Source organism: Mustela erminea, chromosome 12 (assembly GCF_009829155.1).
Source record: "Mustela erminea isolate mMusErm1 chromosome 12, mMusErm1.Pri, whole genome shotgun sequence".
Classification (NCBI taxonomy): domain Eukaryota; kingdom Metazoa; phylum Chordata; class Mammalia; order Carnivora; family Mustelidae; genus Mustela; species Mustela erminea.
In genome coordinates, this window is record NC_045625.1 from 32,448,640 (window position 1) to 32,467,284 (window position 18,645).

Genomic DNA, 18,645 nt, shown 5'->3' on the forward strand with positions numbered 1-18,645 from the left:
GGAGAACATTTGACGAAAAGCCTGCCTCTTTGGCTGCTCTTTACCTACAAGGAAGGCTTGCTCGGGCGGGAGGGAGCCCATCGCACCTCTGTCTATTACGTCCGAGTACAGTGAACCAAGCGGATGACTGCCCTTTGCTTCGTTCCCCAGAGCAAGAGGAAGCGGAGCTGGAGGAATTCCTGTGCCCTGTGCAAACGCCCCCCGGGCTTGTGGGTGTGGAGGCTGCCTTGCAGCCCGCACCAGCCATGCCCTTGGCCCTTCAGAACATTTCCCTCAAGCATCTTGGAACTGAAATACAGTAAGTGCGGTGGAACGGAGGGGCTGGCCAAGCTGCACACAGCCCCTTCTTTGGCGCTTAAAATGATCTGGTGTGATCCCTGCAAGGAGGTGGGCCTGGGGAAAGGGTTAGGGGCTTCATTTTTAATTCATCACATTATTACTTTAAAATACTACATTTGTTTTTCTGGTTTTTTAAAGTAGTGCATATATTTTTTTAAGATTTTATTTATTTATTTGAGTGCAAGAGAGAGTGGGGTGAAGGGCAGAGGGAGAAGCACACTCCCTGCTGAGCAGGGAGCCCAGGGCGGGACTTGATCCTGGGACTCTAGGATCATGACCTGAGCCAAAGGCAGATGCTTAACTGACCGAGCCACCCAGGTGCCCCAGAGTAGTGCATACCCTTTGTAGGAAATTAGAAACATCTCGAAAGGTAGAATTTTCAATTACCCATGATCCTATCACCCAGACAACATTCTTAGCCTTTGGTATATCTCATTCCTCTGCAATTTCTGTATACCTGCTTGCCTGAGATCCTACTGAACGTAACATGATGATAACATCAAAAGTGTCTTCATATGGGAAATGCATCAGATTATTCATTTTTTTTCCCAGAGTGACTGTATGCAACCCACTTTCTAAAAAAAATTTTTTTTAAAAGATCTTTTTTTAAAGATTTTATTTATTTATTTGTCAGAGAGAGAGAGCGAGAGTGCACAAGCAGGCGAAGTGGCAGGGAGAGGCAGAGAGAGAAGCAGGCTCCCCGATGAGCAAGGAGCCCAATGTGGGACTCGATCCCAGGACACTGGGATCATGACCTGAGCATGAAGGCAGCAGCTTAACCCACTGAGCCACCCAGGCGCCCTAAAAGAAATTTTTTTTTTTTTAAGATTTTATTTATTTATTTGAAAGAGAGAGATCACAAGTAGGCAGAGAGGCAGGCAGAGAGAGAGTGAGGAGGAAGCAGGCTCCCTGCCAAGCAGAGAGCCCGCTGCGGGACTCTATCCCAGGACCCTGAGATCATGACCTGAGCCGAAGGCAGCCGCTTAACCCACTGAGCCACCCAGGCGCCCCCCCTAAAAAAATTTTTATAGAAGTTTTATTTTTTATCACGATAAATGTACTCTCCAATCTTCATCACGTATTTCACCCATCCTGCCACCCAGCTCCCCTCTGGCAACCACCAGTTTGTTCTCCGAAGTTAACATTCTGTTTCTTGGTTTGTCCCTCTTCTCTCTCTCTCTCTTTTTTCTTTTGCTCATTTGTTTTGTTCCTTAAATTCCATGTATAAGTGAGATCATATGGTATTTGTCTTTCTCTGATGACTTATTTCACTTAGCATTATATTCTCTAGCTCCATCCATGTTGTTGCAAATGGCAAGATTTCATTCTTTTATGTATATATACCACTTCTTAATCCATTCATCTGTCAGTGGATGGACACTTGGGCTGCTTCAACAATTTGAATATTGTAAATAATGCTACAACACAGAGGTGCATGGATTCCTTTGAGGTAGAGTTTTTATATTTTGGGGGGCATATACCCAGTAGCGCAATTACTAGATTATAGGGTAGTTCTATTTTTTTATTTTTCTGGGAACCTCATTACTATTTTCCAGAGTGTCTACATCAGATCACATTCCCACCAATGTTGCAGGAGGGTTCCATTTTCTCCACATTCTCATCAACACTTGTTGTTTCCTATGTTGTTGATTTTAGCCATTCTGATAGATTGTGAGTTGATATTTCATTGTAGTTTCAATTTGTGTTTCCCTGATGATGAGTGATGTTGAGCATTTTTTCATGTGTCTATTGGTCATCTGGATGTCTTTTTTGAAGAATATCTATTTGTGTCTTCTGCTATTTTTAATAGGAGTATTTGGTTTTGGGGTGTTGAATGGTATCAGTTCTTTATATATTATGATACTAATCCTTTATCAGATATGTCATTTGCAAATAGCTTCTCCCATTCAGTAGGTTGCCTTTTAGTTTTGTTGATTGTTTCCTTTGCTGTGCAGAAGCTTTTCATCTTGATGTAGTCCCAATAGTTTATTTTTGCTTTGTTTCCCTTGCCTCAAGAGACATATCTAGAAAAGTGTTGCTTCAGCCAATGTAAGAGAAATTATTGCTGTGCTCTCTTCAAGGATTTTATGGTTTAAGCTCACATTTACTCTTTAACCCAGTGATCCAGTTTCTCTCTTTGGCATGTACCTGTCCAGTTTCCCCAACACTATTTGTTGAAGAGACTGTCTTTTTCCCATTGCTTATTCATTCCTCTTTTGTCAAGATTAATTGACCATATGATTGTGTGTTTATTTCTGGTTTTCTATTCTGTTCCATTGATCTATGTGTCTAATTTTTTTGCCAGTATCATACTATTTTAATTACTACCACCTTATAATATAACTTGAAACCTGGAATTGTGATGCCTCTAGTTTTGTTTTTCTTTTATTAAATTCACTTGTAAAATGTGTAACTTACTATATGTCTATCGTATCTCAGCTACTTTTTCATTTGTTATTCATTATTTATACAATTTCCCACAAGTAGGATTTGTTTTAAATAGTTCATAAGAAGATAGCAGTTATGGCCTGAGCTTTGGGGACAGACTGCCTGGATTCATATCACCAGGCGCTGCCCATGGCAACTTGTTTGATTTCTCTGTGCCTCACTTAAATTGTTAGAGAAGTAAATACAACAGTGCCTGCCCTACACGATTAGTGTGGGAGTTAAATGGGCCAATGCATGCAAAGTGCTTTAGGACTGTGCTTAGCCATGATAAGTACTTTATAAATATTGTCTGCTGCTACTGTTTTTTTTATTGTCTACTGCTATAAATATTGTCTACTGCTACTGCTGCTATTGTTTTTTTTTTTTAAGATTTTATTTATTTATTTGACAGACAGAGATCACAAGTAGGCAGAGAGGCAGGCAGAGAGAAAGGAGGAAGCAGGCTCCCTGCGGAGCAGAGAGTCTGATGCGGGGCTCGATCCCAGGACCCGGAAATCATGACCTGAGCCGAAGGCAGAGGCTTTAACCCACTGAGCCACCCAGGCACCCCTGCTGCTACTATTGTTAATCTAACTGAAGAATAGGAAGCTCTTGGGAATTTAGATGGTACCCAATACTGAGCCTGTTGAGGTGCTTATTTTCTGTGGACTTCAGATAGACTGGGACCTCTTAGGAAGCAGCCTACATTGTTCCCTGGACTTGGATTAGAGACCCCTGGCTCTCTGTGACTCAGAGCATTTCCCTGTTAACTTCGGTGTTTGAAGTCCTTCCAGTAGCTAGGAAGGTGGTGATGCTTGCAGGAGAGAAGCAGGTTTTAGGGAAAGACGATGAGTGTCCTCCAGGGCCTGCTGGCTGGAGGTAGGGACTGCCCCTGTGAGGCATTTGGATAGAGGGGCCCAGAACTCAGGAGAGTAATCTGAGCTGGGGAGAGAGACTTGGGGGTATCAGGCATGGGTGAGCTCCCAGGGTGAGTGGATAAGGAAGATGCCCTGCAGGGGATCTTTCCTCAGTGGGAACTGGAGAGAACTGGGTACATTGGGAGCCTGCTGTGGGGCAGAAGGGGCTGAGATACACCCATCCAGGTTGTATCCAGTGTAGTCTCACCAAGCTTAAGCCAGGTCTGTGCAATGAAGGCCACAAACAGAAGTGGAAGAGAGAACATGCAGAGACAGAAAGGAAGGAAGTGTCAGAGGATCAGTTCGTTACTTCCCTCCCGACATTTGTAATAACCCACAGAAAATGTGAGGAAAAGGTGCAAGAAGTGGGCTACTTGCCATGGGCTGCTTCTAACAGCCCCAGTACGATCGGGATTGCCCTTGTCTCCTGCACCCTGGGCACTGGCTGGTCTTAGAGCTTGCTATGGGCTCTGCCATGATCTGGGGCCATACTCCGGGGAAGGGAGTAAGAGTGCTTCTAGAGCTCTGTGCTAGGTTCCTTGCACCGTCGCTGAGATGGCTGCACAAATCTATGAGGCGGTGTCATAACAGTTAAGTTCTTAGGGTATGGAGTCAGACATCTGGGTCTGATGTTCAGTCCCCCCACTCACTAGCTCTGTGGCTTTGGCTACTTACCCTTTCTGAATCTCCATTCTCCTCTCTGGACAGTGGATGTGACACTGCTACTCACTTCACTGGACCCTGGTGAGGATTGAGTGAGTTGAATGACTAGTGTCAGCTTAGTGCTTGGCCAGTGGAAGAACCCAGTCGCTGTCTGTTGTGCACATGTTCCTCATCCCCACTCCAGATCAGGAAACCCTGGCTCAGGGAGGATAAATGGCTGCCCAAGGTTATCTTTCCAGAGCAAGTCTTTATGACCACTCCCCCACACTGCCAGGCCTTCCAGACTTAGGGTAATGACCTAAGCCAAAGGCAGACCCTTAACCAACAGAGTCACCCAGGTGCCCGGCCAATATTATCCTGATACCAAAACCAAATAAAAATAGCACAAGAACCTGGAGCTTTCACCTAGAGTTTCCTTGTGTTGATTTTGGCAGCAGGCCTGAGTTTTTTCCTAATTTACTTCTTCACAGGACTCCCAGCTGTTTGTAAGAATTTGTTTCAACGCTGCAGTTTATATGGTTTCAAAACTTTGCTTTCTTTCCTCTCTTGCAGCCAATGTTCTAGGTCTATGATATCAACAGTTGATCTGTGGTCACACACACACACACCATCTTGTAGCTGTGTGTGGTGATGGCTATTAACTAGATGTAGTGTGGTGATCGTTTCACACTATGTTGAATAAATATGTTGTACACAGAACATATGTATGTTCTGTGTTAGTTGTATGTCAATTAAAAAAAAAAAAAAAGACACAGTTGACCCCAAAACAAACTCATGTCCTCATTCAACTTTCACAACAATAATCCCGCAGACACAAATTTCAGAATTCAGAATAAGCATCTTTATTTCTTACATATCTGGATTCAGCTGATATAGGCTAGGTACACCTGGTCTTGACTCCAAACTGTTGGTAAGATTTAGATCTGCTGATGGGGCGCCTGGGTGGCTCCGTGGGTTAAGCCTCTGCCTTTGGCTCAGGTCATGGTCCCAGGGTCCTGGGATCGAGCCCTGCATCGGGCTCTCTGCTCAGCAAGGAGCCTGCTTCCCTCCTCTCTCTCTCTCTGCCTGACCCCCTGCCCACTTGTGATCTCTGTCTGCCAAATAAATAAATAATATATATTTTTTTAATTAAAAAAAGATCTAGGTCTTCTCCTTGTGTTCCTCATCTTCCATGGACCAGCAGCTGCCTGAGCCATGTTCTTCAAGAGGCCATGCTCTGTAAACAAGGACATTTTAAGCCTATTACATCACTTCTGCTAACATCCCTTTGAACAAAGCAAATCCCATGGCCATGCCCAAGCCCAGAGAGGAAGTACTCTACTCCTAAGGAGGTGGTGGGAAAGGGGTGAATATTTGCTGAGGAGTAGTCTGATCTGCACATTCACTTGAAGTTCATCTTTTCATGTCCCCAAGAATTTCCCTTCCTTTCCTGGGAATTCAGCTCAGTATTTTTGAAACATGTTTGGTATTTATCTAGCATCTGGGTGTCTGTGAATAAGGGTTTTTCAGGGTAATCTGTCCCCCGTATTGCTAGAAGTGTACATTGCACAGAGGGATGATACAACGAAGCCAGGACTCCCATCGCAGATCTACAGACCTTCTTCACGTCCTCTTCTTTTTTCTTTTTTTTAAGATTTTGTTTATTCGGGAGAGAAAGCACAAGGTTGGGGGAGGGACAGAGGGAGAGGAAGAAGCAGACTCCCCGCTGAGCGGGGAGCCCAACTTCAGGCTTGATCGCAGCACCCTGGGATCATGACCCGAGCTGAATGCAGACACTTAACCAACTGAGCCACCCAGGCGCCCCTCCCCTTCTCTTTTGACCACACTATTGCTGCCTTTTAAGTGAATGACCTCTGCATTTATTTTCATTGTTTTTCAAACCATTGACCACCATCACAGTAAGAAATACATTTTATTTTATAGTTCAGTTAGTACACATATATGTAATTTACAAAATATGAGTGGGATCCATTCTGATATTTTCCATTCCATATTTTTTTTAATTTAAATTCAATTAGCCAACATACAGTACATCATTAGTTTCAGATGTAGTGTTCAGTAATTCACCAGTTGCATACAACACCCAGTGCTCATCACATCATGTGCCCTCCTTAATGCCCATCACCCTATCCTACCCACCTCCCCTCCAGCGACCCTCAGTTTGTTTCCAATAGTTAAAAGAGTCTCTCATGGTTTTTCTCCCTCTCTGATGACTTCACATTCAGTTTTCCCTCCCTCCCCCTAAGATCTTATATTCCACATCTGTGTGAAGCCATGTGATAATTGTCTTTCTCTGTTGACTTCTTTCGCTAAGTCTAATACCCTCCAGTTCCATCCACGTCAATGTAAATGGTAAGTATTCATCCTTTCTGATGGCTGAGTGATACTCCATTGTACATATACACCACATCTTCTTTATCAATTCATCTGTTGAAGGACATCTTGCCTCTTTCCACAATTTGGCCATTGTGGACATTGCTGCTTAAACATTGGGGTGCAGGTGCACCTTTGGATCAATACATTTGTATATTTGCGGTAGATACCTAGTAATGCAATTGCTAGGTCGTGGGGTACCTCCATTTTTAGCTTCCTTTTTTTTTTAAGTTTTTATTTATTTATTTTACAGAGAGAGACACAGCGAGAGAGGGAACACAGCAGAGGGAGTGGGAGAGGGAGAAGCAGGTTCCCCACAGAGCAGGGAGCCTGATGCGGGACTTGATCCCAGGACCCTGGGATCATGACCTGAGCTGAAGGCAGATGCTTAACGACTGAGCCACCCAGGCACCCCTCCATTTTTAGTTTCTTGAGGAACCTCCATACTGCTTTCCAGAGTGGCTGCGTTAACTTGCATTTCCACCAACAATGTAAGAGGGTTCACCTTTCTCCACATCCTTGCCAACATTTGTTGTTTCCTATCTTGTTAATTTTAGCCATTCTGACTGCTGTGAGGTGGTATTTCATTGTGGTTTTGATTTGTATTTCCCTGATGCCAAGTGATGTGGAGCATTTTTTCCTGTGTCTGTTCACCATTTGTATGTCTTCTTTGGACAAGTGTCTGTTCATGTCTTCTGCCCATTTCTTGCCTGGATTGTTTGTGTTTGGGATGTTGAGTTTGATAAGTTATTTATAGATATTGAATACTAGCCCTTATCTGATAAATATCTTCTCTCATTCTGTAGGTTATCTTTTAGTTTTACTGACTGTTTCCTTTGTTGTGCAGAAACTTCTTATCTTGATGATGTCCCAATAGTTAATTTTTGCTTTTCTTTCCCTTGCCTTTGGAGACATGTCTAGCAAGACGTTTCTGTGGCCAAGGTCACAGAGGTTGCTGCCTGTGTTCTTAAGAATTTTGATGGAATCCTGTCTCACACTAAGGTCTTTATTCCATTTTGAGTCTATTTTTGTGTGTGGTATAACAGAATGGTCCAGTTTCATTCTTCTGCATGTGGCTGTCCAATCTTCCCAGCACCATTTGTTGAAGAGACTGTCTTTCTTCCATTGGATGTTCTGTCCCACTTCATTGAAAATTAGTTGACCATAGAGTTGAGGGTCCGTTTCTGGGCTCTCTATTCTGTTCCATTGATCTATGGATTGTGCCAGTACCATACCGTCTTGATGATGACAGCTTTGTAATAGAGCTTGAAGTCTGGAATTGTGATGCCACCAGCTTTAGTTTTCTTTTTCAACATTCCTCTGGCTATTTGGGGGTCTTTTCTGGTTCCATACAAATTTTAGAATTATTTGTTCCAGCTCTGTGAAAAATGTTGATGGTATTTTGTAGGGATTTCATTGAATGTGTAGATTGCTCTGGGTAGCATGGATGTTTTAACAATATTTGTTCTTCCAATCCTTGAGCATGGAATGTTTTTTCATCTCTCTGTGTCTTCCTTAATTTCTTTCATGAGTGTTCTATAGTTTTTACAGTACAGATCCTTTGCCTCTTTGTTTAGGTTTATTCCTAGTTATGTTGTGCTTTTTGATGCATCCATTCCATATTTTAAATGCTGGTCACAGGGCACCTGATTGGCACAGTCAGTTAAGCATCTGACTCTTGGTTTCAGCCCCAGCCGTGATCTCAGAATCCTAAAATTGAGCCCCATGTTGAGCTCCATGCTCTGCACGGAATCTGCTTGAGATTCTCTCTCCCTCTGCCTCTCCTGCTTGTGTGCTCTCTCTCTCTCTCAAATCTTAAAATAATAAAATATGTTCTAGTCATGATACTAAACTGATTTTACAAACTACCAATGGTTCACAACCTCCAGTTGGAAAAACACTGACCTAGCAAACTCCTTTAATTATCTTCTCTTCCTCATTATTAATTTTGGAATATATCTACTTTTATCTCTTTGCAAATGGAAAATAAACTCAGTTAAACTGTCCTCTCATCTGACTCATTATGAATTTCTCTCACACCTCAGCCAGGCTTTGGTGCCACCTAGTTCCTTCCTAAAAACCCAGCTTGCACAGAGCCTGCAGTCTGGGCATGTGTGCCCAGCGCCAGGTGCCAACAGCCATGCAGGCTGGTTGGTGCCCAGCTCTTGGAGAAATGACACCGTTATTCAGCCTAGACAAGAACTGGGTCAAAGGGTAGCCCATGGACAAAGAGCAGTAAGTTCCTTGGAGGCCATGAGATGATTAGTGAAGGCTTCCAAGAGAACAGATCTGAATGGGCAAAGAAAACAAGGGGAGAAGGATCCAGGAGGGGCTTGAAGCTTTCCTCAGCAGAAGCAGGAAGGCACCGATCATTTTTCAGCCAAGTAGTTATAAAACCAGATGAAGGTTTCAGGACAGTTGATTTGGCAAGTCTAGCATTCATTCAGTGCATATACCGTAAGTGCCCTCAGTGTTGCTGGCACCGTGCTAGGCATTGGAGTGTTTGAGTGAACAAAACGGGCAGACATCCCTGTACTCACTAGAACTTACTCTCTGGGGCGCCTGGGCAGCTCGGTCAGTTAAGCGTCCACCATCCGCCTTCGGCTCAAGGTCCTGGGATCAAGCCCCTCTTCGGGCTCCCTGCTCAGTGGAGAGCCTGCTTCTCCCTCTCCTTCTGCCTGCCATCCCGCCTGCTTGTGTGTGCTTGTGCACATTTTCTCTCTCTCTCTGTCAAATAAATAAATAAAATCTTTAAAAAAAAAAAAAAAAAGGAACTTATATTCCAGCAATGTGGCTGGGGGCAGGGGAATCAAGGCTGTATTGTTTATTAGCAATATCGTGTGTGGATGGCCATAAGCATGATGAGAAAATGAAAAGGAGAGGGCAAGGGCTTGGGGAGTGGCCCCGGTGGGATGCACCTCCAGGCTGCCTGGAGTCCAGCCGACCGCTCTGCTTGGGGCGTGACTGTGGTGAAGGAGGTGGCTCTAGCAGGGGCAGCAGGGAGAGCGGGGAGACAGTGGAGGGGCAGGATGGCAGCCTCAGGCTCCCGTTTCCCTTTCAGAAACACAATGTACAATATTCGGGGCAACAGGCAGGCCCAAGGAATAGGCCACGGACCTCCAGGAGAAGATCCTCCCGGGAGTGTGGAACCTCAGAGGGTCGAGCAGCCCTTACCCTCCGACCCAGGCACCCCAGGTGAGCTCAGGTTTGGGCTGTCGTCAGAGACCAAGCAAGTGCCCTCTGTATCCTCCCCAGTGCCTTTTGTGTTGAACATGAAATTCTCCAGGTCACTCCTCCTGGTTTCCATGGGTCTAGCAGCAGTGACTCCTTTTTTTTTTTTTTAATTAATATTACTATGGTAAAATACACATGAAATATACCACTTGAACCAGTTATAAGTGCACAGTTCAGCGGCATGAAGCACATTCACGGTGGTGTTCAACCCTCACCGCCATCCGTCTGCAGGAATTCTTTTTCGTCTTCCCAAATATGGCTCTTAGCAATGACTCCTGAAGTAGTAAAAGAAAATGTCTTTCACTTTTTCTTTCGTACTGTTTTTTTTTTTTTTAATTTATAAGGAAAGGATATAAAAATGCCTCCCTGGGGTGATTAAAATCAGATCTGCCTGAAGAAGCAGAACAAGTGACCTTTAGCTGTCCATCCAGCTGTTCCATCGCACTTTACTATTTCACAGAATGTGAGCGGCCCACACCTTCAGGGGAGAGGGATTGGCCTTTTTTTTTTTTTTTAAGGAAATTGGAATGGGTGCCCTTAGGACATTCTGTAATCTAGAAACAGTTGGAAGAAAACTGGCTGAGGCAGCACTGTGGGGTCTTTTAGCCGTGAGGACCCCTGGGCTATATAGTAGTGGCTCCAGAAAGAGCATCCCTTTGGAGCAGTGCCCGCGTATCGCAGTGAACAGTGCATGAGGGGTTCAGTATCCCGGGAACCAGGGCTAATGGAACCAGCACTGCTATGTAGCCGCTCCTTTGTGCTGAGGCTACCTTAAGCACTTTTTTCCCTTTGGTAACAGTTTCATTAAAATATAATTTACATACCAAACAATTCACCCCTTTGAAGTCTGCAATTCACCACAATCAACTCTAGAACATGCTTATTATCCCCAAAAGAAACCTCGCACCCCTCCAGCTCTAGGCAGCCGCTGTTCAGCTCTCTGTCTCTGCGGATTTGCCTGTTCTGGGTAGTTCATATAGATGGACTCTGCAGTGTCTGGTCCTTTAGGACTGGCTCCTGTCACCGAACAGAATCTTTTCAAGTTTCTCTTATGGGTACCAAGCGCTTCACCTGCTTTAATCTCTTTGACCCTTCCAGCAACCTGAGCGGTAGCTTCTGTTGTTCTCATTTACTAAATCAGAGGACCAAGGACAGAAAAGTGAGAGTGACTCTCTCATGACCATACTGCTTGTGCAGAACTGGGAACTAGAGTTCAGGCTGAGGCTTTAGAAAAGTCTCGTTTTCTAAAAGAGTGATTTTTTCACACTATGTTTTTATTGCCATGACACCTTGACTCCCATAAATAAAATCTAATATACAGTGCAGATCAAAGCAGACTTGAGGCAGGAGAATGGGGTCTGGGCTCCCCTCAGCTCCTCCTACCATCTTCCCCTCCCAGCTAGCCCTGTAGCACACCCGTGAAATCCTACAGCACTGACGGAGACCACTCTCTTAGGCCTTATTTTCTCAAACTATCAAATGGGTGCCGTGATCTCTACCTTACTTGCCCTCAGAGTCAGTGGAGAGTAGTGTTATCAGAGGGCAGCAGGGCTGTAGGGAGCCTCTCTGCTCTTCTATACCCCACGCATGAAAGAGAAAGAAAGAAGCCTTGCTGTCCTTTGACCTCTGCAATTGGGTTTGTACCCAGTGCAGCCAGATTTCTTTTTAAGTCTAGAACAAAACCATTCTGTTCTTGTATTCAGCAAGGCCAGGCAGGTTCTGATTCCTACTCATTTCTTCTCCATTCGAGATGGTTTGGCTGACCCTAGAAGAAACATGCTAAATTATTCGACTCATCCTCAAAGCTCTACCTATCTCCTCACCTGGGATCCCATACCATGTCCTTATTTTTAACACCCTAGTCCCAAAAGGATTGGGGATAGCTTATTAAACTATGTATCAGGGGAAAGTAAGTGAGTAATCTGGGTTAGGAAATTTAGATAAGACCAAGATAAGATCCTATAGAATAGCTATGAGTGAGCAGCAGATGTGGCTCTGAGCTTCTCAGTAGCCAAGGCAATGAGAGAAATGCAAGTGTTAGATTATTTCCAGTGCCCACAGAATAAACACGTATTTTCTAAGAAGCAGAGCCTTTCTCAGAGGGCTGAGAGAAATTTCTTCTGCTGGTGCCTCATAATGGGCATGGTATGTATGTACCACGTAGACAAGATTTTCAAGGTCTTTTAAAGGTCCTTTTCAAGGGCCTTTAAAATGTCCCTGGATGCAAGCTGATGGCAGATCCCTAAAGTGTAGGCTTGGGGCAGGGAAGGACAAGGCGTCGGGGATAGGTGAGTAACTCTGATGTTGGATTTGATTTAAGAAAAAAAAAATAAAGTAAGAAATTCAGCAGTGGTTGGCAGATGTTTTCTATAAAGAGCTAGATACTAAATGTTGGAGACATTGTGGGGCATTTGGTCTCTGTTGCCAGTACCCAACTCTGCCCTTGTAGAGTGAAAGCAGCACAGACAATGCATAAATTGATGTGGCCATGTTCCAATAACTTTCTATTTACAAAAGCAGCTTGTAGGCTGGATTTAGCCTGTGGGCCTCTGGCTGCTGACCCTGGCTCTAGAGGAAATAGGACTCTGCAGCCTGGAGGCGGTCAACTGTGGGGAATATGTTCCCTAACTTAACTTGTAATAAGAATCTAACTTTGACTTAATCTCGGGGGCAAGAATGCCAAATACAGATATTCCATACTCCTGTCTATGGACAGATCTCCGTACTTCAGAAATCACCTGGAGGGTGGAGGAGGTATCTTGAAATAAGAAACAAGACATTATGCCAGGGCTTGTGCCTGAGATGGCCCCTGGCACACAGCAGTGGTCTGGTGTGAGATAGCCCAGACAGGCGGGGATCCGAGAGTGGGTGAGAGGCACACGTCAGAGGACGGCCTGAAGGACCCAGCCAGTACAGTATAAATAATGTTTATATAGCCCAAGCATTCTCAAAGTGTGATCCAGGACCAGATGCAGCAGCATCCCCTAGGAACGTTTTAGAAATGCAAATTGTCAAGCCCCCTCCCCCCACCCCAGACCTATTGATGAGAAGCTCTGGGAATAGGGTCCCACAATCTGCATTTTACCAGGCCCCCCAGGTGCTTCTGCAGCAAGTTCATTTTGACCACTGAGGCCACTGATCATAACCTCTGTGTTCCTCCTTTTGAGCAGGGAAAGATCCAGCAGATTCTCCAAAGCCTACACCCAAATCCTCTCTGACCGCCAATCTCATTCAGAAAGCCAAGCGCCAGAACACCACCTTTCCACTCTTTGCCGAAGGACTCACACGAACCCGAACTGCCCAGGAAAAGGTTCTGGCCTTGGAGCAGCAGGTTCTGATGCTCACCAAGGAGTTAAAGTCTCAGAAGGTGAGCTTTGGCCCCAGTGGGGCCCCAGGCTCCAGTGCACCCCTCTGGCCTGGAGTTTCTGAACAAGCTAGACATGCCACGTTTGCCTAGCTGGGTGCAGGCCAGTCTCTGTCCTTACCAGCCAAACTGCTAGTGGAGGGAAATGTTGTGCTCTTGGCTACTAAGGGACCTGCGGACACTCAGCCTAGGTGACAGAAAGCCTTCCAGGGCAGGGTCTCCGGAACCTCCTTTGTATTGCTCTTGGACTCCTGGAAGACTGTGCCTGGCCTGACCCCACACTGAAGAGAGGCAGCATTTGGAGGAGGGGGGTCTGGATGCAGGGTCCTGGGAGGGGCCTCTGAAGGAACTGGCAGCTACTAATGTTGTAGATTGCTGAAGAATTCTCACAGGAGAGAGAAAGCAGGCAGGTCTATGTAGCTCTGGAGCTCAGCCAGGCCCCACAGGCGACAGTGACGAGGAAGATTCTACAATGGCCATTGTAGAACACAGATCACGTACATACACAGACGTTAAAATCATCACTAAATTCTACAACCCAGGGAATACACCATGTTCACATTCTGGGGCAACTTTGTGAAGTCTCCATCATGTGGCATGTGGCAAGGAGGTGAGGGGGACTGCAACCCTGGGCACAATGAAAGTAGTTCAGATAGCACAGTTGTTACTGAAAATCCCGAGGGTGGTGCCCGATGATGTCCCCAGGCATGGGCTCCACTGAGAACCCCGGCTTCTTTTCCTCTGAGGGGAAAGCCCAAGTCCTCATGTTGAGGTTTGGCTGGCCTCAGTCTTCCTGCTTTATTCCCTAGCTCTAGCCTCTGGGGTGGGCGGTGCGGGGTGTAGAGTATATAGTCTCCCTCCTGTACATTTCTTCTCCTCCTTTCTGCTGCTCCATTTTTGGAGAAGACAGTCCAGAAAAACGCTCTCCCTACCTAGTTTTGCCCCTTCTCTGCCTTTCTTGCCTTAAGCGGGTGGTAGGGGAAGCAGCTGAGGCTTCCCTAATGAAGCCGCCCATGATTGGAGTTCTCCAAGGAGGAAGCTCATTCATTCATAGGTTCTCCCTTCAGTTGTGAATTCACCAGGTCTTTGTCGAGGGCCTGTGGTGTGCACGCAGTAGTCTAGGTGCTGGGAACAGTGAGAAGAGACATGGGCCCTGCCTCTCGGGGGCTTGCATTTCACAGCAGAGGCAGGCAGTAAGCATGCCGACACCCACGTATAGCATTACAGCCCGGGAAGCCCCCTCTGAGTCCGCTTAGCAGCCCAGTTTTTTCTCCAGCCATCTTCCCATCCTGCAGTGGAGCTGCTGGCGCTCCTGAGAGCCCAGAGGGTGTCCAGCTGGCTCCAGTTGGATCCATCCTGATGGATGTACAGTACAATATAAGGCCCAGACCCAACCTGGCCGGGAAAAGCAATCTGGATGTGAGCACTGCCTCTCCTTTCACCACACCTTCCCCTTCTTTCTAGGAAATCTGGGCAGCCTTCCGGGGCTTAGCCTTTGCTTCCAAGGTGTCAGGAGTTGTCCAATGAAGGAGAGAGGCCTGGGAGCCTGAGATTTCATTGAGGTTTGCCCCAGACGGCTGTGCCTCCCTGGAATATGTGGCATTCTTAATAAATGGAAGCAAGCTGTTGGAGATCAGTAAGGGCTTCCTAGGCTGCTACTAGCTTCCCTGCCGTCGGGATGAAAATGGCATGAGGAAGTTGTGCAAGCATTACAGAATCTGGACTTTCTAACTAGCTCACTTTCCAGCAAAGCTTGGCCTGGGCTGGGACCAATAGAAGGAGAAGAAGCCTTGCGGTTTCACTCTTAACTCACCAGATGAGTGCTGTGCGTGCTATCCGGCCCATCTCACAAAGGTGGTTTTGTCTGGTGGGTGTCTCAGAGCACAGGCCTTGAAGTGGACAGTACCGTCTGCAGTTCCAGCCCTGAGCAAGTTTCTTAACCTCTCAGAGCCTCAGCTTCCTCCTCTGCATCTGGAGGTTCAGTGGTCCTTACTGGAGAGGCCTGTGTCTGGATTCATCAAGCCCAGTGCCTGGCTCGCATCAGCCTCGCACCAGATGCAGGCTTTGGCTGTCACTGTGGCATTCCCTGCCCTCCTTGTTGATTCCTTCCAGCCTAACAAGGAGTGGTGCATTCCTCTGAGGGGCTCTAGGAAGACAGATGGGCACCTGTGAGGGTCTCCAAGAAACGAGTGGCATAGCAGTGATGGATGGAGGTCAAGTCTTCATCCCACATCCATCACGGGGAGCCCCAGCCCTACAAACTCTGGCCTTTTACCTCCAACCCAGATACCAAAACCAAAGAGCAGAGGGAGAGATGATCAACTCTTGGCCCAGAGCTAGGACAAGGGGAGGCCTGCAAAACCTTGGTGTACCCAGTGGTGGCCCAGATGTGCAGAAATGCTGATTGGAGAGCACTAACTGTTCATCTGAGACCCTCCAAGTCCAGTTCCTCAGCTGGGTGGACAGTCCCTCAGACTTCCCTAGACCCACATCTACAAGATATCTTCCTATGTTTCTTCAGTGGAAGGTGCTCTCTTTCTGCCTGAGGCTGCAGGAGGATGTGGGATGTGGGAGGTCTTGTCCTGGCTCAGCCACCCTGGGGCTCATTGCCAGTAGCTTTAGGGACCCTTGAAGAATTTGTATCTCAGATTCTGTTGCATGCTGTGGAGGGCACAGAGGTGCATAGGGTCCCTGCCCTCAGGTGGGAAAGGGGAGATAAGAGCGTACATACCTGGTGTTGAGTGTGGCCCTAGCTCTGTGCTCGGGCTTTCCATGCATTAACGCTTATCCTCACAACAGTTACCAGCCCCCTTTTCTTGAGGAGCAAACTGAGGCTCTGAGAGATTCTGCATGCCCAGGGTCTCCCAGGGGCCAAGACCAGTTTCAGACTCTAGTCTGTCTGCTTCTGGAGTTTCTGCCTTTTTCACCATGCCATGCTCAAGGAGCTCAGAGATGGTGGGTGACTGCCCTGAGGTCACACAGCTGGAAGAGCCAGGACTAAGACCCTCAGTCGCCTTTCCTGGTACGGCCCAGCATAAGACATGATCACCGTAACTGCTTTTCAGAAAATACGAATACACTCATGTCTGGTGTCATATTGAACTATAGGACCACTCCAGGACCCATGGAGCCATTATCTGTCCCAGGCCCTTGCAGCATGCTGGTCCCCCAGGAGTTCGGGCCTCCTGAAGATTGCACCAGATGGCTGCTTGGCTGGGTGACTCAGGCTCTCAGAGTTGACAAAATTGCACCCAGCCTGAAGGCTGCCTGCTCTGGCAGATGGAAGCCCATGTTTGTAGTGATGTTGGCCATCTGTTGACTGCTAGGAATGATGAACTCTTCCTAGGCCCTATCTGGGGCCAACTTAGCTTGCTGAGGGTAATTTATTGAGGAAACTCAGTGGGGACAAAGTGCAGCCTCTTACTTCCCTAGAACCCCAGCCAGAGACCTCAATGTACACTCCCCTTGTCCAGAGTACAGAGTACAAAGACTTCAGAGTGCATAGAGGGAGGGTCGATGCGGACCTTGACTGTTTCCACTTGGGGAGGGGCACTTGCCATACTTCCTTTCTCTTCCTTGAAGTGGCTGTCCCAGGAGTAGGGAGCATGCTCTCCATTTTACGTATGACAAAGCCATAGTTTACTTTTCTGAAACACCGTCACTAGAAACACCCTCATGGACCTGGAATGGCAACCAAGACCTCAGGGACTCCAGAGCCAGTGCTCCTTGCTGCACTGCTGGTGCCCAGCCTCTGAGGGGCCCGTGGCTGGGGTGCCGGACTGAGATTCTGGTTCTTTCCCCAGCAACATTGGGCCCATCCACCTCAATTTTAGTGAGTAAGGAAAGTGTTGACTTTTTAATAAAGGAAAGGATTAATTTTTAAAAGATGGTTTGTTGGCTTTTAAAATTTTAAATAATCAACTATATCTCAATAAAAAAAATTTTTTAATGACAACTTGTGGCCAGTTATCAAAATCTGAAATGGGCCAAACAATGATTTGATTAAGAAATATTAGAAGTACCACTTGATCAGCTCTTGTTTCTAAGAAGAGGTCCTAAAGCATTGCTTCTAGAGGTGGGAATTGGAAAGACCCCAGGTGTCCCTTCTTGAGGGCAGGACAGGGCACTGGGGGGCATCCAGACAAGGAATAGTCCCTATACTGTTGCTAGTGACAGCCGTGCTTGGCAACACAGCATAGTGTATCGTAAGGCCCTGAGCGCCTTCCCTTTTGGTTTTTAATATTTCTGTATCGTGTGTATGTGCATTTTTGTGACATGATGTCCTCCAGTCCATCCATGTTGTAGCATGTAACAGGTTCCCTTCCTTTTTCAGGCTCAGTAATATGCCATCATATGTATACGCTACATTCTGTTTATCAGTTCACTATCAGAGGCGTGTGTGTTGTTCCCATCTCTTGGGTGTTGTAACTAATGCTGCTATGAACATGGATTATTTCTATTTTTAAAGAAATGGGAAGAAGTGTCTCATTGCAAAATGTGTTAACTACACATCATGGAGAAGTGGAGGACCCTAGATTAGGAGTTGGGGGTCCTCTGTTACGGCCACCTGTGGAGACCCACAAACTCCTTTTAGTCTCCTTCCTTCCTTCTTGGGCTTCAGTGTCCTCCTGTGACAGCAAGTGACCCATCTGACCAGGTGGTTTCCCCGGGCCTGCCAGCCACCAGGTTTTCTGAACCCCAGGTCCATTCGCACTCTTCACCTCGTGCTTCCCGCTCTGACTCCGTTCCTTCCCTGCTTCCTTTCCCCCGGCTCATGCTGCAGCAGGGATTCTGGGATGGTAGGACAGTCTCCTGGGCTGGAAGTAGGAGGGGGGAGGCAGCTGGATGTAATAAAATGGGCTTCAGAGTTGACTCTCGTAAAGTTGGGGGAAAGATACCCCCGATGCTGAGCCTCAGGCGAGTCTGAACAGTGGTGTCGGCTCGTTATCCCACCCGGGCACTTACCAGGGTCATCTCCACATCTCAGCCAAACCAGAAAATGGTCTCAGCTTCTCGGGTTATCCTGGAGCCACAGGAATGGTGATCTCTCTCAGCAGAGCCTGAGAAGCCAGTTCATTCCAAACATTCCTGTCTGGTTTGCAACCACCTCCTCACCCCACCTTCTGGCCACACCCCAGAATGCCCACAGCCCCACACAGGGTTAGGGTTAGGCCTTTGCTGGAGCTGCTGACTCAGCACGTGTGGAAAGGCCTATCAGCCCTCATCTCCTGCCTACTTCTTGACTGTCTCTGGCCCTCATTCTTCACAGAACTCTTCTGCCTTTCTGTAGAATATACTGGTCTTCCCCTCCCTCTGCCTCAGGTAGAA

General features: G+C 46.7%; 1 protein-coding gene across 6 annotated transcripts in view; it reads left to right on the forward strand.

The window, feature by feature from the left end:
* Positions 1–18,645, forward strand: part of TBC1D2 (TBC1 domain family member 2) — a 53,207-nt gene that overhangs the window by 10,812 nt on the left and 23,750 nt on the right. For 4 of the 6 annotated variants that reach the window (XM_032307235.1, XM_032307233.1, XM_032307231.1 and 1 more), the window contains 3 exons: positions 151–298; positions 9,781–9,914; positions 13,124–13,320. In XM_032307235.1, coding sequence (XP_032163126.1) covers positions 151–298; positions 9,781–9,914; positions 13,124–13,320 — 479 coding nt within the window. Of the gene's footprint in view, positions 1–150; positions 299–9,780; positions 9,915–13,043; positions 13,051–13,123; positions 13,321–18,645 lie in introns of those variants that run through there. The other 2 variants (XM_032307234.1, XM_032307237.1) reach the window with 2 other exon arrangements.